We start from the raw sequence: 23,750 nt of genomic DNA, 5'->3' as shown, positions 1-23,750 counted from the left end.
GTGTTTTCTCAAATTATTCATTATCTATTTATTGTGTTTGTTGATTTTTTATTACTGTCGGGTTAATTGTGATAACTAAACTACTTGCCTAAATAGTCAATTCATATTTAAAAATTTGCAATAAGATACCTTTTATAAGACTTTAATAAGAAAAACTGGAAAAACCATTTTCTCTAGTCATTTGAATGATGAGTCTTCCAAGAAAACTTAAGTGTCCCAGGTAGTAACTGAAATCTGTTTGATCATTTACTGAGATCAGGATATGTCACTGTGTCAGTCATTCCTTCCCAGCTGATCACTTTAGAACTAGAGACACTCCTCAAAAGGAAACAGGAAAGTACTGGGCAAACCATATACAACCAGAGCTTCAGAAATGGGAACTATTACATCATCATAGAGTCTTAAAGATCCTGATGTGTTGCAAAAAGCCTAGTATTAAAACCACTTAAAAAGCTTAAGGTGAGGGCAGCCCCAGTGGCACAGTGGTTTAGCACCGCCTGCAGCCTAGGGCGTGATCCTGGAGACTCGGGATCGAGTCCCACGTCGGGCTCCCAGCATGGAGCCTGCTTCTCCGGCTGCCTCTCTCTCTGCCTCTCTCTCTGTCTCTATGAATAAATAAATAAATAATTAAAAAAAAAGCTTAAGGTGAAATTCTGGCTTCAATGGTCATTAAAGACACTTAGCTCCACCAAAAGGAAAAAAAAAACAAATGTAACAGTTATCAACATATGTAGGAATCAAAAATGTTCACAAGTGTATATAATTGTCAAGGTATAACAATAGGAGTGGTGGAGACTCTGGAAAACTCTGTTGAAAGCAACTATCTTTTGTTCAAGTTCAGGATACTGTGGCCATATAGTTCATGCAAAGTAAAGGACCAAGGGGTGCTAGATCTTTTTTTCCCTCAAGAAAACCCGTTTTCTATTTCTTATTGCTGCATAACAAATCATCCCAAAAAAAACAAGTAGTATAAAATAACCATTTTTATTATGCTCTCTTATACTTGAGGATTTTGTGTTATCAGGAATTCTAACAGAGCACAGCAGGGATGGCTTATTTCTCCTCCCATGTCTGGAGCCCCAAGAAGGCTCAAAAGGTAAGGTCACTCAATGGCCAGGGTGTGAAATCATCTGGAGATTCTTCCCTCATCTATCTGGAAGCTGCTGCTGGATGTCAGCTGATACCTAAATGAGCTGCTGCTTGGAATGCTCATAGTACTCCATGTTGCTTAGGCTTCCTCACAGCATGGCAGGGAAGAGCACCAGATATGAATATCTCAAAGAACAAAACAGAACCTGCATTACCTTTCACAACTTAGCCTCAGTCTGTTAGTTATAAGCAAGTTACAAGTCCAGCCAGATTCAAGAGAAAGGGTATTAGACTTCACCACTCACTGGGGAATTGGCATGGTTCAAGGATGGAAAATGGTACTGTGCGCAGTTTTGGAAAATATAACTTGCCACATCAGTTTTTAAGGGAAATACCCCAATTTTTAGACATTGGCAACTAACTTTTGAAAGTTAAAACATTCTAGAGATTAAACCAAATATATCTGTAGGTAGCCACAGTCATTCTGTTCTGCTTATAAGCAAGATAGAGAAGAAGTCAGTATCCAGAAAATGATTCCAAGGACATGGAATCAAGGAGTCCTTCAAAATGGCTATTTGAGGGTACTCTATGGTCTGTGAAGGATATCCTAAAATCCAGGAGTAGACTGTTTGGAGTCAATTAGAGAAGTCAGACTTGTAAATAACACATAACATGTGATGAGCTAGAAGGATGTGCCAGAGGTTCCAACATGGGAGAGAAAATGGGAGGCCATCGAGTGGCGGATTACAAGAAAGTTCCAGAAGCTTTCTTAAAAAGAACTGATGCCAAGCTATGATTTAACTGGGTAAATAAAATTTGGCTAGTCAAGGATATGTACAAAGATAAAGAAATGAGAATATAATTCATTATAAAGAACTACATGTTCTTCAAGTGAACCAAATTATAAGATATTTAGGAGTGGTACGGCACTTGGTTGAAATAACAGGAAAGGAACAGGAAAGCCTGGATATTGCACTCTGATATCAGAAAAGAATAACTTTTGGATAGAGTTTGAGGTCGTCATCATATCTAGAAGTTGATAAAACCAAATTCATCTTTGGTGAAAATTATGATCATCACTTTTTTTTGCCTCAGCCTAATTTCCTCATTTGAGCTCAGCAGGTTCTCTATTAAATGCTATTCCATCTTTTTCCTGAATTATCTCCTGTACTTTCATTGCTTTCTTTGGCTTCTGAACCAATTTGCACTTAAAAAAAAAAGACCTTCAGGTCTTACTTTTTTGCAATTAAACACTGGTAATGAGAGAAAGGAGATATTTTCTTTGAACTACCCATGGTCAAAATGGAAAATATGGACTTTGATATGTTTAAATTGTAGAGTGGGGGAAGGAAGGGGAGACGAAACATGACACTGGGGGTATCCTAGAGGTACTTCAAAAAAGGGAACAGAACTTATCTCAGATGCATGTGGAATAGAGCCAAAATAATATCTATAAGATATTAGTAATTCTCCATAATTAGATTTCCCTTTATAATTATCTCAACATCCTATTTTACTGTTTCATGAAGCTTATTATTTATTAAAGGCCTATTATTTTCCAGGTGCTAGAAGGAGAATAGTGAACTCTATGGTACATTAAAGTACAGGATCACAATTCTATAGTTACAATACTGTAGGTCTGATGTTTCATATTCAGAATTATTTCTATTTTATAAGGGCAGCACAATGAATTTATTATATATTACATCTGTGCCAAAAATATATATTATTGCATTTAAATAAATAAGTAACTATTATAAGCAGGACAGAAATAGCTATAGTTTATCACTTAAGGTAAGAAGTTTGTTGCCTAATGATTTTAGACACCCAACTTAAAAAAATTGGAGTTTCAGAAGATGTGTGGAAGAAGTAAGAGAGGACTCTGAAAGGTAGTCAGGGAACACTTGACCATTTCTAAAGGAAATAAGTTTCTAATAAAAATAATAGCCACAATATGGAGCAGCTGCTATGTGGAGAGGCCTATATTAGGTACTTTATAACATTATCATATGAGGTAGATAGTTTTATCCTTATGTCACAAATAAAGAAACTAGGCTTAGAATGTTTAATCTGCCCAGGACTGAACAAGGTTTGAACCGATTCCTGTCCAATTCCAAAGACTGGGCACTTTGTACTAATACCATATTGCTTCCCAAACACTTTATTTTGTTTTTAACACCTCAGCTTATTAGGAAACGCAAGCTGAAGTAATATGTTCTTCTCTGTAATCTCCATTTGCATACATTGATCAGTAATCAGCTTGTGAAGCTACACATAATAAATCTAGTTTTGTTTTGTGTATCAGCTTTTCTTTATGAAGATAATGCCCCTCTATCAATATCCAGAATGTGATAGAGTGCTTTCTTGGCTACAATTCTTCATCCCCCGCCCCCATGTTCACACCCTTTGCCGTGTAATTGTTCAGTATCTCTCACAAAAGAGGCAGATTCCTCACTATCACTTAACCTGCTTTGACTAATAGAACAATGTCACATCTTAAACCTCTACATTAAAAGGGCTATGTTTCTCACTTGTTTTTTGTTGTTGCCACGACAAGAACTTCTCTAGGTAGCTACTGTGCCCTTAGTCTGGGCTCTGTAATGAACACAGGAGCAGTCCAAACCTCAAGGTCAATCTCAATTTCATCCAAGCTTGGAACAGAGCCCCCAGTGACCCTAGCCTCGATTAGCAGACCTCTAGCCTAACAGAAACACGCGACTTACATAATTGTCTCATGTTGTATGATAGTAATATTTTGTGATTGTTGAGGAACATCACTCTACCAGTAACAAGCCAGTGTCCAGGATTCAGTGCCCACATAGACATGGTTTTCCTCAAACTGTTCTTGGTATATCATGATTCCAATTTCACTAAATACCCTAGTTGTTCTCTCATAAAACCACTCCAGTTGTCCAAGTGTCCATCCTAAAGGGTAGCACAATGATCCTGAGGTACATTATATCAGATGAAAGTTAACTGCTGCAAAGATACAGCGTTATTATAAATATCCTGTATAATAATGCTTCTTATTTTATAGTATTTCATTTCAACATCATCCTACCATGTATGTGTTTTTTTAAGATTTTATTTATTTGTTTGAGAGAGACAGAGATAGACACACGGAGATGGTGAGAGAAAGCATGAGTGAGGAAGAAAGGGAGAAGCAGTGTCTCCACTGAGCAGGGAGCCTGACACGGGGCTCGATCCCAGGACCCTGAGATCATGATCTGAGCTAAAGGCAGACACTTAACTGACTGAGCCACCCAGGTGCCTCTACCATGTGGTTTTCTTAAGTGGCTGTGTCACATTATTGGGTTTTATTGAATTTGTTTTCAACTGAAAACTTAGGTTCTTCCTAAATGAACTTCTGTCAAACCAGTTCTAACACCATCCTGCATCTTTACAATTGATTTTTTAGCTGAAATGCAGAAATGTACATTTATCTCTGTGACATTTCACCTTGTAATTTACACCTTCTATTGTTGATTTGGAACTGCTTTTTTGAATACTAATTCTTAAAACCAGAATAGAAGTTATGCTTCTTAGCATATCTTATATTTCTTTATCAAGTACCTTTCAATTTTTTTTTCAGAAAAACAGAGTACCAAAAAAATAGCTCAGTACCAACCTTTAAATTGACATTGACCACTAATTAAAATTCTGTGAGAACAGTCGTAAACATCGCCACAAATCTGCTTGGCTGTACTGTCAGGCAGCTTAGAAAGGATTCACAGAGAAATTATGTAGTATTTTAAAACTACTCATTCATTTACTCAACTCACACTCATTGAATGTCACTGTTCTGTACCTATATTCAAAACAAATAAGGCATAGCCAGTATGTGGATTTATTTACAATTAGTGTGGTTTTTTTAATAAAATATGATCCTGAACTTCCGCATGAGAAACACCTGCAAGTGAAATTGCAGATCTTGGGGCCCCTGCTGAGGCCAGCTGATTTAGAAACTGACGAATGGGGTCTCAGGAATCTGCATTTTAGCCACAGTATCTTTATGATGCTTATGCACACTAGCTGTTGAGAGCCATTATGCTAGAGGAAGAGAAAGATTTTAAAGAACTTTCTGGGACAACGAGAGCTGTTCTAAATGACGATGTCAGCAAGGTCTTACAGAAGGCAAGTTTGAAAAGGCAACACCTTGCCTGCTAATGCTTTAATAAGAAGCCAACCACTGAGCTGAATCCCAAGAGGATGATGGATACCTTCTTAGTGAAGAAGTAGTGGAAGTTCGATTGTCAGAGTCATAGGGTCATGAAAGGATTCATGAACTGGGAGACATTCATTCTACTGTCACGGTATAGGGTTTGGTAACAAAGGAGTGATAGGGAAAAGGCCGGGCAGATAGAAAAGGGAATTACCATTCACAGTCTGGGAATTAAAGAAACATGAAAATGCACAATTATAATTGGGTTCTAGCATGCCACGATGGTGGTATACGGAGACACAGACTCGCCTGATTTAAGTTATATTTTGAAAGTTTCTGGAAGAATGTGGCTTTATTTCCTTAAATAAATAAAAGACTTATCAAAACAGAATCACCATTATTAATTCATATATCCTTTCCCCAGACTTTGTTTTATTTATTTAAATTTCCAAAGTCTGGTGCATGAAAATAATCCTTTAATAAGTAAAAGTGGTTCTGGAAAATTATGCAACTGAGGTGAGATTCCATTTATGATTTCAGTGGAGAAGAATATAAATCACCATTAACACATAGCCACAGTGCAGTTTGCACCAATGAATTCAGTCTCAAAGTCAACTAGATTGGAGTATTGAAATAATTAGAAATTATACTGATGTTTACAGCACTGAAATCTTACTGATATTCATGAATTATGATTCAGCCAAAAGATAATTTATATACAGTTGGAATTATGTCCATTTCAAACTAGGGTTCAATAGCTTCTGTGTACTTGTACCAAAAGCATGCAACAATTCATTTAATAATGTCATGTATCACTGAGCCTAATTAATCAGTCAGTTGAAGGTCTAAAATAATTTCTATGTTCTAATGATAATTCCATGCAATAAAACAGAAGATTCATGTTTTTGTTTTAAGATTGCTCACCCTTCATTTATGTAATAAAGGGTCAAAGTCAACAACAACAAAAAAATACAAGCTGAATTGGAAACAAATGATTAAAGAGTGTCTATAAAAAGAGCCCATTTTCAGAAATGTATATGCAGTGTTGAATCCAGAACACAAAAATATATCTAAATGTATTTCTCTCTCATTTGGAGCATGATCTTGTACTCTTAAAACACCCATTTTCTATAAAGTAGATCATTGCAAAGCTGATCATAATTCTACACTAGATGCCTTATATAGATCATCTATCTTGATCATTAATCTATGAGCAGAACAAATATGTCACTTCCCTTATGAATAATCAGCCTATATTTCATCCCGTGAACATTAAATACCATCAACTGAAACTTAAGAGTGCATGTATGGTTATTTCATGTTTCAGAGTATTTCAAGAAGATGAAATCTCTTTCAGCATTGCAACCTTTATGAATATGAAAAAGAGGAGCATTATGTCTATGACTTTACTGATTGAACAATTACCTGTTATTTTTTAATAATAAATTTATTTTTATCAGTGTTTAATTTGCCAACATACAGAATAACACCCAGTGCTCATCCCGTCAAGTGCCCCCCTCAATGCCCACCACCCAGTCACCCCCACCCCCTGCCCTCCTCCTCCCCTTCCACCACCCCTAGTTCGTTTCCCAGAGTTAGGAGTCTTCCATGTTCTGTCTCCCTTTCTGATATTTCCTACCCATTTCTTTTCCCTTCTCCTCTATTCCCTTTCACTATTATTTATATTCCCCAAATGAATGAGAACATATAATGCTTGTCCTTCTCCGATTGACTTACTTCACTCAGCATAATACCCTCCAGTTCCATCCACGTTGAAGCAAATGGTGGGTATTTGTCGTTTCTAATGGTTGAGTAATATTCCATTGTATACATAAACCACATCTTCTTTATCCATTCATGTTTCGATGGACACCGAGGCTCCTTCCACAGTTTGGCTATTGTGGACATTGCTGCTAGAAACATCGGGGTGCAGGTGTCCCAGCGTTTCATCACATCTGTATCTTTGGGGTAAATCCCCAACAGTGCAATTGCTGGGTCGTAGGGCAGGTCTATTTTTACCTCTTTGAGGAACTTCCACACAGTTTTCCAGAGTGGCTGCACCAGTTCACATTCCCACCAACAGTGTAAGAGGGTTCCCTTTTCTCCGCATCCTCTCCAACATTTGTGGTTTCCTGCCTTGTTAATTTTCCCCATTCTCACTGGTGTGAGGTGGTATCTAATTGTGGTTTTGATTTGTATTTCCCTGATGGCAAGTGATGCAGAGCATTTTCTCATGTGCATGTTGGCCATGTCTATGTCTTCCTCTGTGAGATTTCTCTTCATGTTTTTTTGCAATTACCTGTTATTAATATTTACTGAGTGTCTGCTATGTACTAGGTACTTATCATGGGCCTGTCATGGATTATCTCATTAATACTCAAGGAAAATATTATTATTGCCATATTAAAGGTGAGGAAACTGGAATTGAGAGAGATTAAATGATTTATCAAAGATGATACACTGAATGAAAATGAAAAAGAGCAGCTTTCAATGTTAAGTTCAAATACTTTTCTTTCTATATTCTATGTATCATTTTTAGAAGAAATACTGATTTTCCTCCAAATGGATCAGGGAATAGACTGTGGACTTTTCTGTCTCATGAGCTACCTTTGAGTGAGAGATATATCTTTGACTCCTCAAAACAAATTGGTCAGGATAACTGCAGAGAATTATGCAATTTCTCTCTCCATGCATGCATGCATTATGTTAATGTATTTAGTTTTCTAGTTAATTTTCGAAGATACAAATTTATATTCTCTTTATATGCAAATATGGCCACTCAATAACGTGCTTTTTGTGTAACACTATGGGTCGAACAGAACGAATGAATGAATGAATTTCAAAAATATTTTAAAACTATCCATTCAATCTTGGTAAAATTGTAAGGATACTTTAAAAATACATATGTATCTAAAGCAGTGACTTTCCCTTTGTAGAACTGTGAAAACTACTGATATTAGAGCATAGAAAAGGGTATTTGCATTTTATTTAAAACACATACATAAAAAGAAATGCATTTCATGTAATATTTTTGATCATACACACAAAATTATCAACATATTTCAGTGTTTAAAAATATTTTAGGGGCATCTGGGTTGTTCGGTTAGTTAAGCATCTGACTTTCACAGGTCAGGTGTTGATCTCAGAGTTACCAGTTCATGAACCCATGTTGGGCTCTATGCTGGGCATGGAACCTAGTTAAAATATTTTTTTTTTACACACACACACACAATATATAATGTACATATATTTTACACACACATTTGTGTATATATGTTATATGTAAACATAAATATAGGGATGCCTGGGTGGCTCAGTGGTTGAGTGTCTGCCTTTGGATCAGGGCACGATCCCAAGGTCCGGGTATTAAGTCCCGCATCGGACTCCTTGCCAGGAGCCTGCTTCTCCCTCTGCCCGTATCTATGCCTCTCTGTGTCTTTCATGAATAAAAAGAATCTTTAAAAAAATTAAACATATAAATAATATATATTTTTAAGAGAATTTCATTTCTTTAAAATTTATTTTGAGTATTTCTGTAATAGGAATATATAAGTTACACAGTTGAGTTTACTAATGAATGCAATGATAGTGAATTCCTAAAAAAAGTAAATGATCATATATGTGAGCACTAATTTCTAGTATCAGAAAGTTAGCTTGTATGTTTTAATTCTCCAATTGCCCTCAGAATAAAGGCCAATTTCTAAATGGAAAAATTATTGAAGAGAAAATGAAGTAATAAATTATGAGCACATAATGCTGCTTAAGTAATTAAGCTATATATTTTTCATATTTAAATCCCATATTAGTTCTAATGTTATTGGTATATGTTATTTTAATCTCAAAGCTGAGATTAAGAACTTTATACATAGGTGGATTCACTCATAATAAGCAATTATGGTATATGTTTTCTTTCCTATGTTTTTTCCTTATGACTGGATATATCATAATTGTGTTTTACATTTACCAGTTTTAATAATAATCCAGAGTATTTCATTTCTAAACTCTTGAAATTAATTGGTAGCAGCCCAGTAAATATTATGAGTCTTCACTACTATCTTCTGTATTATTAATTATGGCAGTGGATTCAGAGACCACCACTCATCTGTACAATTTACTTATCAAAATTCAAGCACATTTGGTTGCTTTTCAAAATGTACTAGTGTGTTACAATCATAATCTACACGCTAGGTTTACAGTTTTGTAAGTAGCACTTTCATGGAACTTTATGAAATTTAACAGAAGGATTTGATCACCATATAAGTGTATATAAAAATAAAAAACTACCAATTTCAATTTAAGGATGAGAGTTGGGCTGAAAACTTACCTTTATTTGGAAAATATTTCTGGAAATACTGCATAAACACACAACATAACAAGGTTTCAGCATAAATGCTTAAGGCTGCAAATTTTGAGTATTCAAGTGCTAAAAATAGTTTTTGAAAGAAGTACTGGGTGGCTTGATCGGTTAAGTGTCTGACTCTTGATTTTAGTTCAGGTCATGATCCCAGGTTCATGAGATCAAGCACTGTGTTCAGCTCCATGCTGGGTATGAAGCCTGCTTAAGATTCTCTCTCTCTCCTGCCCCATACCCCTCTGCTCACATGCTCTCTCTCTCTTTCTAAAAAAATAAAAATAAAAAATTAGGCAGCTATAAATTATAAATCTTTCATATTAATACATAAATCAAGTCCCTTTATCCCTTCTAAAATATTATTTTGTAGTTTTTACTTTTCTTCAATTCAGAAAATAATTAATGAAGCTTTATTTAAAGCTCATCCTCATCTATTTTTCCTACTTCATAGACAGAAATCTTCTGCTTACTCAAGAATCAAAATAAGGTTGAAATGAAAGACAACATGGCATAAAGTAAACCCAACTGGAACTTATGAAGGGGGAGTTTTAATCTTTGGAGGACCTCAACAAGCCATGGTGTATTTGTAAAGTCAAATTTTAATAGTTAGATTTTTAAAGTTGCATCCTCTATTTTTTCCCACTTATACCAGTCTGACTGGTTTGATAATATGAACATATCTTATAGAGCAGTGTTCTCATTTAATTTATAGCCAGTATCTCTCTTTGTAATGTAATGTACAAAATATTTCCTTTACAAGCGTGATTAGTCTCAATGACTTCTGAACTAATCTCAGTGTGGTTTCTCCTGCCACATGAACATGAACACCAACTGCTAGATTGTGAAGCACTAAGGAAACGTAAGTGTCATTATGTCACAGGTGCTCGGAAAAACAGCCAGATTATGGTGACAATATCATTTGGTTTCCTAGAATCCACATTTCATCTTAATTTTTTCTGTTGTGTTCAATGCCATTTAATTAGTTGTCTTAGTAAACTGCCAACAGTCTATTTAGGATAAAATACTACTCTATCCACCAAAAAGGAACTGAAATTTTCCATCTCTGATTTTGTTCTAGTTTTAAAAATTACAATTAATAAATTAACTTGATATTTTTCCTGCTTCCTTTACTCTGCTTATTTATACACATTTTTCCAAATATTTATTAGTGTCTATGATCTTGATATCAAAAAGCCAAAATAGTGTGGACAGTTTTACTAATAATTAGATATAGTTTAATGAATCATTGCAGCTAACGTGCTATATCTTGATTTTATATATATGCCAGTTCCTAGGAAAATCTCATCTGCTAAAACCATGAGAGTAATTAAGTTCCAAATCACCAATAATTGTCATTTTAATTAACACTTCCAAAATTGTCACAATGTGTTTAGATACCTTGATGGCTATATTTCTCTAAATATAAGAAGGGATAACTAAACTGAAAATTAAATAACCAGGTTGTGTTTAGACTGAACTCATTTGTCCACTTTTACTGACATTTCAACATTATTAAACAACAGATAAATGAAACAAATGTAATGAAATAGTAGCTTTCTGAAATAATGACATGAAAAGGATAGAGCCAACACTATAATGTTTTCTCTAGTCAAATCATATATGTTTTTAAAGTTGAAAAATAATATAATAGAATATAAAAATCACAGATACACTGGTCAGTTACATTATTTTTAAACTTTTAATCTGAATTCCATTCATATCAGAAAATAAAAGTGTTTCATTTTTCAATGCTCTCATTGCTATCAATATAACTAGACATCCCTTCTGAAGCACACACAAAGTTTTATAAAGATATTTATAGCAAAATCTTCTTTTTTTTATTTATTTATGATAGTCACACACACAGAGAGAGAGAGAGGCAGAGACACAGGCAGAGGGAGAAGCAGGCTCCATGCACCGGGAGCCTGACGTGGGATTCGATCCCCGGTCTCCAGGATCGCGCCCTGGGCCAAAGGCAGGCGCCAAACCGCTGCGCCACCCAGGGATCCCTATAGCAAAATCTTCTAAAATTATTCATGTTCAAACACAATCATGTCTTCCTGAATTTTTTTATTTAATCATTTATTCATTCAACAAATATTTACTGGATGTCTGTTCATCTTTAAAGGGTTGCTTCAATTGTCAACTATATCATTTGGGGTATTGGGTATAGCTTCCTTAGTAAGGAGATCTACAATACACTGGCCCAAATAAGAGAAAAATTTATCTCCTTCATACATAATAAACATGGGCTAGTAGGTGGGTTCTGCTCCATGACACCATTTAGGGACTCAGGCTAGAGGAATGGTAGCTTTCTTAGTTTAGGCTGTTATAACAGAATACCATACCTGGGGTAGCTTATAAAATAGAAATTTATTTCCTACAATCCTGAAGGCTAGAAGTCCCATATCAGGGTCCCAGCATGGTTGGGTTTTGGTGAGAACCCTCTTCTGGGTTGCAGATTTATGTCTTCTTGTATTCTCACATGGTAGAAAGAACACAAGAAAGCTCTCTGGGGTCTCCATTTCTAAGGGCACTAATCATTTATAAGGGCTCCACTCTCATGATCTAATTACTTCCCAAAGGCCCCACCTCCTAATACCATCACGTGGCGGGGTGTAAGATTTCAACATATGAATTTGGGGAGACAAAAAGATTTATTAGTTCACTATACCATCTCTGGCCCCACCCCAATCATTCACATTTCTAGCCAGTTACATAAAAGACAAAGGACTTTATTCTTAAGCAGATCATTAAAAAACTTTTACACATCATCCTGTGCCTGACCACCGTCAATATAAGGGAAACTAGGAAATGTAGTTAGTCCTGAGATGGTCAGTCTCTCTTATGGAAGAAAAGACAAATGGATTTTGCAGGCATACAGCTAGAAGTCTTCTATGTCCAACGCTCTAGTCATCCAAGTACAAGTAAATATCCTTCTTTTCATTAAAACAAACAAAGATGCCTACCTTCTACTCAACAGAGAAAATCCAAGTTTCATTCTAGTCACTGCAACTAGCTCAAAATCCAGAATCACTGTGAAATATACAGACCTGTACATTAGGTCTTGATGTGATTCTTTAAAGTCTGGCAACCTATAAAATGATAAACAGATAATCTTTTCTGCTATCAATTTTCTTCCTCATACATAATATCCAGTATAAAGTGGTAGAAAGGGAACAGCATCACCAGAATAGAAACTTTCATTGGGACACGCTGAAGGCTCCATAGACAATAAAAATTATAAAATCTTGACAAGCAAAGACACCTAAGCAACAATATTGAAATAATATTTTGATTAGTGCATCTGGCAACCTTGGTTTTCTTTTCTGGAGTTCATACCAGGTTTACTAGAAGGTTCTTCCTTATTCTAGTGGATAAATGGTCTTACCCATAGCCACATCTAAACCGAGTCAAGTATACCATATCCTTGTTGGGAATTTCAAAATTTTACAGCATGTTTCCTGATTGTTCATGTTCAGGGATCTGAGAATTGTTCTGGGGGTAATTCATATATGGCAGTGTAGTCTAATGAAAAGAGAGGAGGGCATTTTTGAGCAACACTCATTATCTCTTCCGATTGGAATACAGAAACAGCTGACTTCTCCAATCCTGTTAAGCCCTAAATTTCTGAACACTCTTTCACTTTAAATTATAGAACTGACACATAAATCAGACAGAGATAACTTCTCTAGCAATGTTCTATTCATTTTTGTTTCTTCTGGTAAATTGGCCCATTCTTATTTAAGCTCATGACTTTTGTAAACCTTTCTAAAAGCAGCAGGATTATGAACAGCTGGGCTTTGTTTGGCTTTTTCCTGTAGTGTCAAAATATATGCAGACCTATAGCCCACTGCTCCAAGTTTTCTCAGGCAATGGCATAACAAGGCTTATTAGCTTTCTACCCTACTATATTTTTTCCCTTGCACTCTCCATCTCGCACTAAGCTAATGCCCAATATTTGGGGATTTTAATGGCAGTTCTACACTTTTACATACTAATTTCTTTGTTAGACTAAATTGTTGTAACAGAGAGATACAAAGTTCAGTGGCTCAAACAAGATAAAAAAAATTCTCACAACAATCCCTGAGGTAGGCAGTGACTTACAGTAAGTCTGCTCCAACATGATCATCATTTAGAGACAAAATGATGTCCCATGTTGCAGTCCACAACTTCCTAAGACACTCTCCTTATTTGCATGGTTCCTGCTAGAGTATCACTTTGAGTGCATTCTACCAACTGAGGAGGTGACAGTGCACAAGTCCAAGACGAGGAGCTTGTAATTAAATTGGAGATAACTTCAAGGTTGCCACCCTCACACATGTGCACATCCCATGTTTTCTGACTCAGTCACAGGACACATCTAATTGTAAGGATAGCTGAGCAATGTGTTCATTCATTGTGCAGCTGTTTGTCCACACAAAAGGTTCTCCTGTGGAAGAAATGAGAGGTAATCTGTGGGTGAGCAAACGTATGGACTTTGACAGAGTCCACTATGATTATTATCTATTATTTTGCATTATCTATTATATTACAAATGTCTTCTATGTCCTACTTTCCCTTTTTCAGAGTAGCTGAAAGTTCAAACTCCATTCTGGTATATATGTGTCATTTATGACACACAATAGCCACAGTTGCTTTGTCATGTCTCTCTCACTACTTTCTTCTTCCTGTCTCTTACCTTCATTAATTAAAATTAAAATAGAAACCCAGTAAGAAACATAGACATGTCACTAGAGAGTGTTTGGAGTTAGTGGTCTTCAAACAGCACTTTGAAAAATGAGCAGGCTTTTTCACGGAAAAATTACTGATTATGACAAAGATAGAAGCTGCTGTCAATGTCCTCATTTTCTCTTCATCTCTCTAAATGGGAATGCTGCTTATTAAATCATCTTCTCATGACTGCCATTTCTTGATCATCCAGGGAGCTCATGTAACAACTCTCAGGAATTTGCTACATATCAATGAGGGTTCTCAATTAGGTTGTATAACTTATATGAAGCTTAGGATTTGAGAGAAGAGATAAATAGCCAGTCACTAATCCATGACCTTAGACTTCCATAGTCTCAGGATGGGAAGAAAAACATATTACTGTATATTTTTCCTAGATAATTTGTGTATAAACATTCTGGGCAATGGAGGCTTGGCTTGGTAGTCTTTTATTTTTTTCCAACTACTTTACACTAAAATTGAATTAGTGCATTATCAGTTGCCTCCCAGAAAGATAAAGAGGGCCAAGCTTCTCTCTGCCTCTCTTTTTCACCTCTAATGTATAGGCTTATAAGAGAGCAATATCAGTGAAATCTGAAGTATTTAATCTGATGAGACCTATGGGATTGCTCTGAAGGATAATGATAACCACAAAATTTTAGGTTTTTGTGTCTTTCCTTTCAACCTAACCCTAGGGTACCTCAGTCCTTGTACAATTTGGTATTTGATATTGATCCATTTTCTTGCCACACTTTCATATACTTAAAAGAAATTATTAACCTTGAAATAACTTACAAAGTCATTATACATATAATATATAAATCAAAAGTTAATATTCAAGCAGAGGATGTAAAATGAAGGAGCATATTTGAGGAGAAAATAGTGTCTCATAAATGAAGGAGCTTATTTAAGGGCAAATATAGTGTCTCATAAATGATCAATGTGAATATATTAATATAAATAGTTAATATTCTGAGGACATCTCAGAAGCAACTGGAATGGTCAAAGGAGCAGAAAATGGTCAACTGTGTTACATGGTGCTAATGTAAAATGAGGACCACGTCTTGACCATTAGATTTGAAATGTCAAGGTATTGATAAGAGCTGTGTCATTGGAGGCAACAACCTAATTGGATTGTCTTCAAAAGCATATATATAAAAGGAGAGACAGTGAAAAAAGTGAACAGTTGCCTCTTTTCAAGAAATTTTGCTGGAATGGGGCAGAGAAAGGAATAGTCATTAGAAGGAGATGTGGGGGTGAGGGGGGACTTTTTGGGGATGAGAGATATACAAAACGCTTGGATGCTGATGAGATGGGTGCTTTAAAGGGAAAAACTTGGCGTGCAAAAGAATGATGACAATTGTACTGAGGGAAGACTTGAAGTAACTTGAATAAGAAATGGAGGAAGGAAACAAGGAAGCATCTAGCAAAATACTAAGTAAAAATAAATTGCTTATATATTTGAAAAGTGCATGGACATACTGTGGAAGGGCTAGAGGGGAGTAAAAATATAATTTCAGTGTTTAGAAATGAAGATGAAATGGATGCATATTTCTTAAGGTAACAGCATTAAAAGCCATACACAATTGACAATATGGTCAACTTATGTAGCAGTTTTTCTTTGAAATAGAGCTTTATAACTTTCCTCTTGACAAATTTTGAAGTATTATACTTGTGTTTTAAGGGAAATTTGATTTCTAAAACTGGAGGTTAGAGATAAGGAAGTTCTGAGGTGGCATGACAAAATCATAGTGCTCCTTGTCAATAACCTGTATCTTTCCTACTGAATATTTTTTTTAGGATTGTGTTTTATGCCTAGAAATTCTTGAGGTATTCGAAATATTACTTTAACACACATTTTGCTTTCAAATTCCATATGAGTTTCTGGCTTGATTCCTCCTGATTACAGTAGCATTGATTGCTGTCTAAATCTGTTGCAGTGTGCCTGAATACTATGACTACGGTCATGGAGTAAGTGAGGATGCCTATGACAGCTACGGTAAGACCTTTTCTTTACTAAATCTGTAAAATCAGAACATCCATCAGTCACTGACAGCTCAGAAATTACTTCTATCTTTCTACCCCCAGTTTTTACAGAAGTCCAGACTAAATTGATTTATGTAATTCCAGGGTGAGATATGACATACAAGAGCCAGTGCCAGAAAACTGGACAGATCAATTTTGATCAAAATTTCAAAAGCAATTAATCACAATCATAGTTCATTTTCAACAGCAACAGTGAGCATTCTGAACAGTGTCTTATATGTTCCACTGTGTCCATTGTCTGACTCATTGATTTGACAACAATGCTATGTCTTTCCTACTGTCAGAAAGATCATTAGAGTAATACACAGTTAAAATATTTTGAAACTTTTAAGAGCAGAAATTGTAGCTTTCAGGTTATTTTCTTCTAGGATTCACAGCTCTCAGAAGTGCCATATAATGCTTGGCATAAGAATTAATAGTCAAATAGCATGTCAGTTTATAAAATTAATTAATTTCAAAAATATGCTGTTTAATTAAAATACTACTTAAGATTAACTGTAATTCAATTCAGTAAGATTTATTGAGTATCTGTGATATATCAATATAGTATATCATACTATTTTGAAGGGTAGTTTTTATTTCTTTAAAATACATATGCAGTTGGGTGGGGGGTGCCTGTGTGGCTCAGTGGCTGAGCATCTGCTTTTGGCTAAGGACCTGATCCTGGGATCTAGGGATGGAGTCCAGCATCAGACACCCCGCTGGGAGCCTTCTTCTCCCTCTTGCCTATGTCTCTGCCTCTCTTTCTGTGTGTCTCATGAATAAATAAATACATAAAATCTTCAAAAAATACATATGCAGTGTCACTAGTTGACCTCCTTTAAAAATAACACTCACTTAAATGTTTTCAGTCCCAAATTTTTGTTGAAATAATACAAAAGCCACTCTGTTTCTCTTTATGAGGGAGCAGTGAAAGAAAACATGAATGTTGACTGTGTGTGTTTGGGGCTCCACATGATGCAGGTGTGGTGCTTCATACGGATAGAGAAGGGAAGGTCCAGACCTCAGCAAGGAGGAAGTGCAGTGTCCTTGAAACTAGAGTTACCGAATCGACTTCCTTCTCTGGGTAGAGTATCATGAGGCCAAGCTCAGAAATAGGAGTAGAAAAATAAACCAACCCCACAGTCATTGCCATTCATAAACTGCTTACTTACATATACCTTTTCATTTATTTTTTATGATAAACTGAACTATTGAGCATTTTTATCTCCATTTTATAATGAGCAAACTAAACAACAGAAGTAAGTCAATATGAGAACACAGCTGTGGGACTCAGCTTCCGTTTTTATATTCTCATCAGTGGTTAGAATGCTGTTAGTTGCTGCTACCAGACCTGAAGCACCTACCTATTATGGCTCTGTACTCAGCAATTTGTAATGAGGATTAGAGATTACAGAAATAATCCTCATTAAACGTTGCATGTATATCTACATAATCTAATCCCTATTAGAATCATACTGGGTATACACTCGTATTGTCATCTGTGGTTTACAAATAAGGAGCTGAAGTTCAGAGCAGTAAGTAACTTGCCCGAGTTAAACAGTTAGCAAATGACAGAGCAAGAATGTGAATTCCAGCGTGTCTGGTTTTGTTGTTGGGAGTGAGGGCAGAATTCAGTGGACCTAGAATGAAAGAACAGGATCTAGTACTTTAAACTTGAGTTTATTTTAAAGGAAGAATGTTGAGCTTAGTAAAATTCCTCTAAATCCTGCCAGCTGCAGTCCCACTAATCTAAGGTAATGAAGGTTTCCTGGAGAATTTTACAGGAAAAAATAAAGAATTAACACAAAATGAGCACTAGACTCACTCTGTCTCAGACTCCAGCTTCTCCAGCACCAATCAAATGAACATAATCTCCCTGCTGTCAGACACAGGGATATTCTCCAAAATAACTGAAACATATTTTCAGAAATAATTTCTCAGAAAAAATAAGTGATAGACAAGTTCGCACAGGTCTGGCTCAGTTGCTACAGTATTCTCTTAGTTCAAGAGAACAAAAGTAAATCTGCATTGTTCTAAGCATATTCTTAAATAGGAATCAAAGGGCACCTGGGTGGCTCAGTTGGTTAAATGTCTGCCTTTGGTTCAGGTCATAATCCTGGGGTCCTGGGATAGAGCTGCACATCGGGCTCCCCACTCAAGAGGGAGTCTGCTTCACACTCTGCACTTCACTCTGCTGGTGCTGTCTCTCTCTTGCTCTCTCTCTTTCCCTTTTTCAAATAAATAAAAAATATTTTTAAAATATGATGGTGTACATGATAGGCATATTCCCTCCTCTGTTCCTACTGCCTATTGTTGAGAAACCTTTGGCTACCATACAAAAAACTGTGCCAGATTATAAACTAGTGATACAAGAGAAGGTCAGAGAACATTACTCATGTAACAAATATTTATTTAATGGCTAATATGTGCAAGCTATTGCTCTCAATCCTGGAAATACTCTGGTGAACAATCTCTTGAAATTTACATTACTATTTGTAAATCACTTTTTAAAAACTGGTATTTTCAATTGCAAAATGTAATCATTGTTTTTTACACTTGGCATGATGATTTGAGGAAAAGCACACCTATGAGCTTTACTTTATGGAAGTACGTGTATAACGGCAGGGATGAACGTGTATAACGGCAGGGATATCTGATTGTGTAGCCCATAATAAAAGATATGAGTTTTCTGTTTCTAATTATTTTTTTTGATATTATTACCATGTAAGATAATAGGGAAAAGAGTATGAATATACACTATTGCTTTTCGGATCTTACAATGGACTTGTAGGGGCCATGGTTGGGAGAGTGGGGCTCATCTCTCTGATCTATAGGCCTTGCATAATTCTCTCTTGATTGTTTCATTCTTCCACTGCAGCAATGTCTAGAGAACCCCTTTTATTTTAAAAGCTACACCTGCCCACAAGCACCAGATTTCATTCTGGGTCAAATTACAATTTACCAATAATCAATTCTCAGCACCCAGAAAAAGTTGATAAATTATATTTAATAAAGTAATGAGGAAGATGTCTGGACAGAGTAAGATAAGTAGGAATAACTTTTTTTAAACCTATTTTATTAAATAAAATGTTAGCCAAATTAGCCATATTCTTAGTGTAGAAAGATTAGATACATATACATGCCTAAAAATAGACTAGTCTTTAGGGCCATAATCTTTTAGATTAGATACATATACATGCCTAAAAATAGACTAGTCTTTCGGGCCATAATCGTTTCTTTGGCCACTAGGATCCGCTGCCATTTTCTGATATTATTGAGCAAGAATTCAAGAATATGCTTCACTTTCAAGGCGTTTTTATTCTTTGTTTGCAAATGCTGATATGTCAACATTCTATGCATTATAACTTAGGAAGAATTCCTTTTTGATTTTTACATCAGAAGGATAATTATTCGGGACAGAGTTTATTGAGTTTGTTGGAGTCAGAACTGCTATTCCAGGGGGTGAAGCAAAGAAATCTAGCGAATGTGTCGCATGCTCTTTTCATGGTACAAATCTTACAAAAAAATGTTATGTGTGCAGCACAGTGGGCTGAGGGAGGAACTGCTCACAAGTCAGGATTTCAGCAGCCTAAGGTCCATCCCATTCTCCGTAACCCTCTCGGCTCATTGTGACCCCTCTGTGGTGCATATTTGGCCACAGAATAGAGATCCAGGACTCTGAACAAAAAAGCAACTATGTTTTAAATGATACACATGTGAAATTGCTTTTATTTTTTAAGATTTTTTTCCACAGTGTTTAGAAATCTAAGCAGATACATAGGCCTGATTCACCTAAAATATGTTATTTTTCTCATATTATAAAAAATAATGCACCTCCACTATAGAAAATTAGTTTTGAAAAAAGGAAATTTAAATCCTCCTGAGTTACACTACTCTATTTATTTATTCTTTACTTTTTGGTTTATATTCTGCTAATTTTTAATCCATCATAACACACAAAAAATTTATTTAAAAAGAGAACACAAGGTAGACAGCTTTGTAAAAAAATCCTTAAATACCTTCCTGTCATTAAATAAAGGTTTTCTTTTTCAGGTCTTAATCATTTCAATTTTACCTTGAAAAAAATGCAGAATTTAATATATTTTCACATGTGCTATCAGAATAACCACTAATATGATCAGTTGAAAAGGGATATTCCTTTTGTACAATCAGGAAATAAAGAAAATACTTGTGGTCAATCCACATAGTAACTAACATTTAAATTTTGAGAATTCTCATAATCTCCTATTTTCTACAAACAGTAGGAAAAAAGCCAAGTCAAAAGTTGAGAAATAGTGCTCAGCATCATAATCTTGAAATCTAATTAATAAATTAATATGCATTCTATACACTCAGATTTTGGAATCAAGTTATTATGTGGAGGGAGCTTGAAGTTCAGGCTTCATGCTGATAGGTTGCTCATCCTATCATATTCAAATTGACAGATGATAAAATTTAAATATGTATGTGGAGCACTTATTTGAGGACCTATTCATCTCAAATATAGATTGCTGTTTTTTTCCCATTAATTTTCCATACCTCACATAACTAGTGTATTAACTAGCATCAATTTATAGCTTACCTTTAATGAACTGTGTGCAATCTTTTAAATAACATTTAAACCTCGCATCTCCACTTACTTTTTCAATTCCATTCTAAATTAGTAATTCCTCTCTGTTACATTTTGGTTGTATCCTGAGTACAGATACTAAATCTCAGTGGGATGATTGTTTTTATAAAGTAAATAGCCCCAGTTCTCGGTTTCATGGCAACATCTTAGATTTGGACAGTAAGCGGAAGGCTCACAATCAGTTGCCTCCTTTGGTCAGGTTGGTGGAAAGAACAATGGGGCAAACAGGTATTGGGAAAGGAAGAAGGAATTCTCTTCAGGATAATAGGGTCCTGCCTTCAAAAGAGTCACAGATGGAATCTCTTTAGGATTCCTTTAGAAACGATTTGAAATAAAACACCAGAAGTAAAAACCCAATCATTCGATGTGATGCTACACTCAGAATCTTTATACATTGTGTTTTGTGTATCACTAGATTAAAATTGTATTTGTCTTTCTCAGGCCTATAATTCATGTTGAAGTGACAAATATGTTGACCTCAAAGAAAAGCATGCATCCTTTTGGACATCATCATAACTAGATTATTCAGTATATTTGCGTACAATTTAATATTAATGATTAAACTATTTTTTCTTGAAGCACTATAAATATAAGATTTTAAATATTAAATCCTTTAAATGAGTGTCATTACTAAAATACAATAAGTATATTATTTATTATATTTAATATTTAATGTATTAATACTTCTTAAATATTTCATTGATCTTTATTATTAAATTAATATTTATGTATTAAGTTTCCAATAACTTGAATTTATTTTTGGAACATGAATATTTGACTTACAGGATTCCAAATCTGTTTCTGCATTTTAAAAATATTTCCTAATTTATCAGAGTCATTATAATTGTTTTGGGTAAGTCTGAATAGCTCATAATTCAATAAGGGATCATTTTAAATATAGTGCATAGATCAGCTTGGCTAAGCAATGCTTCACATAGGAAACACCCTCTAAATTCTCTCTGAGACTGACAGCTAAGAATGGACTGCAATATTCTCTTCTTAGAGAAAAGAACTGTTTATTAAAATGTATTTAATGTATGAACTGAAGAACTAATTATGCAACCATTCTTTAGTGGCATTTAAGATGACAGCTGTGTGGAAGCAAGGAGGATAATATTAATACACTGTCTTGAAATGAATGAAAGCAAAAAGAATTCAGTGCCATATTCTAGGGCATTTGAGTGCCTCACTTCAAGACGATTGCAGAACACACAGCTCATTTTGTGTTCAGAGGCAGGAATGATTATTATCCCAGTATGAAAATAAGTCCTGCATTGATTAATCTGTGAAAACAGCAAAAAAATGAAGCTAACAGGCAATCATTCCATCCATGTGATTCAAGAACACAGTCGGTCCATTTTTCATAGTAAGTAGGAATATAAATTTGAGGAAATTGATTTTACAAATGAAGATGAGTTTCTTAACATGGGCAAGAATTTACCAGACATTTTAAAAACTAATGTATACAACCAATTTATTTTTCCTAGGACTTAATATTTAAGTTGTTACATAATAGGCTACTGAGAAAAAATATCACTGTGATTTATTCTACTTAAATTTTAATATAGATTTTTAAACTTTATTTTTAAAGTGGGTAGTCCTTTATTAGATAAAGTTATCAGACTTTATTGATTCTTTATTTTAAAGGACTAATGAAATGGCGCTTCTAAAGTATTTTAAAATACGCTTGCAAAATTAACTTAAGGTGTAACTAACCTTCTGGTTCTTAATATTTCAGAGACTGCAATGAGATGGCTATCTAATTCAACTTAGTCTTGATAATAAATGTAGATTGCATTGCCTAGACCAACGACCAAAAAAAAAAGGAAAAAAAAAAGTGCACCACTACTCTATTGCTTCCACTGTAATAGATGTATTACAATTTCAATTCAGTTTTAGGCAAAACTGGAATCTGCTTTTCAATATTTCAGAACAGATTCTTAACCTTACTTAGACATTTTAAAATCACCTGGTGAATCCTGAAAAATACTAATGTCCAGTTACTATCCACGATCAACTCCATTACAGTCTTTGAAAATGAAAACTGGGGGCATCAGTTAAATAGTTTTCTGGATGGTCCTTTTGGGAACTAAAGTTGAGAATAAGTTTTAGATACATATGTAGGAGTGTGATGAAATGCTGCCCATGCTTTTACCTTAAGTGGCTAAAACTATGCCAGAGTTTTGGCATTCTTAAAGGCACCACACGAGTTATGCACAGGCTACCTTTAGAACACTAGGTACTTTATTAGCAAATATTGTGTTCTAGCTCCTGGCATTTTAAATTCACTTTAAAAAAATCTGTAAATTTAAATAATGCAAAATAGAATTTGCCCCTTTTTGAACTGTGCGAACATTTAAATCTCAAACTTGACTTTCTCTAAAATTCACTCAACAGATGGAAAGTCCGCAAAAAATTATAGCTCTCATGGACCTAACAACTCTCTTGTTGAGACAATAAAACAAGCCATAGGAAAGTTCTTTTATCACTTTCTTTTCTGCTGAGTTAATGAGGGTGAACAAATCATGTACAAAAAATGTATATTCAATATGATATAGATTTATATTTAGAATATACAAAAAAGCTGTTTTTAAAACGCAAAGTATGGAATATAAAATATAAAGCTGGGAAAACATTTTCTCGGCCACCTGGAAATACACTGACTAAGAAAAAAATATATCCTGGAGGCACACTAATGTAGGGGGTCTTTATAAAATTTCCACAGTTTGAGGAGATTTTTATTTTTATTAAAAGAGGTTATGAATTTTAAAAGACTAAGG

General features: G+C 35.0%; 1 protein-coding gene across 1 annotated transcript in view; it reads left to right on the top strand.

Annotated features, from left to right (window-relative positions):
- Nucleotides 1–23,750, top strand: part of KHDRBS2 (KH RNA binding domain containing, signal transduction associated 2) — a 546,592-nt gene that overhangs the window by 510,038 nt on the left and 12,804 nt on the right. The window contains exon 8 of the mRNA XM_055330453.1: nucleotides 16,253–16,311. Coding sequence (XP_055186428.1) covers nucleotides 16,253–16,311 — 59 coding nt within the window. The remainder of the gene's footprint in view (nucleotides 1–16,252; nucleotides 16,312–23,750) is intronic.

Source organism: Nyctereutes procyonoides, unplaced genomic scaffold, assembly GCF_905146905.1.
Source record: "Nyctereutes procyonoides isolate TBG_1078 unplaced genomic scaffold, NYPRO_anot_genome, whole genome shotgun sequence".
NCBI lineage: Eukaryota > Metazoa > Chordata > Mammalia > Carnivora > Canidae > Nyctereutes > Nyctereutes procyonoides.
The sequence above is the reverse complement of the archived record's forward strand: the minus strand, read 5'-3'. Positions and strand labels throughout refer to the sequence as shown.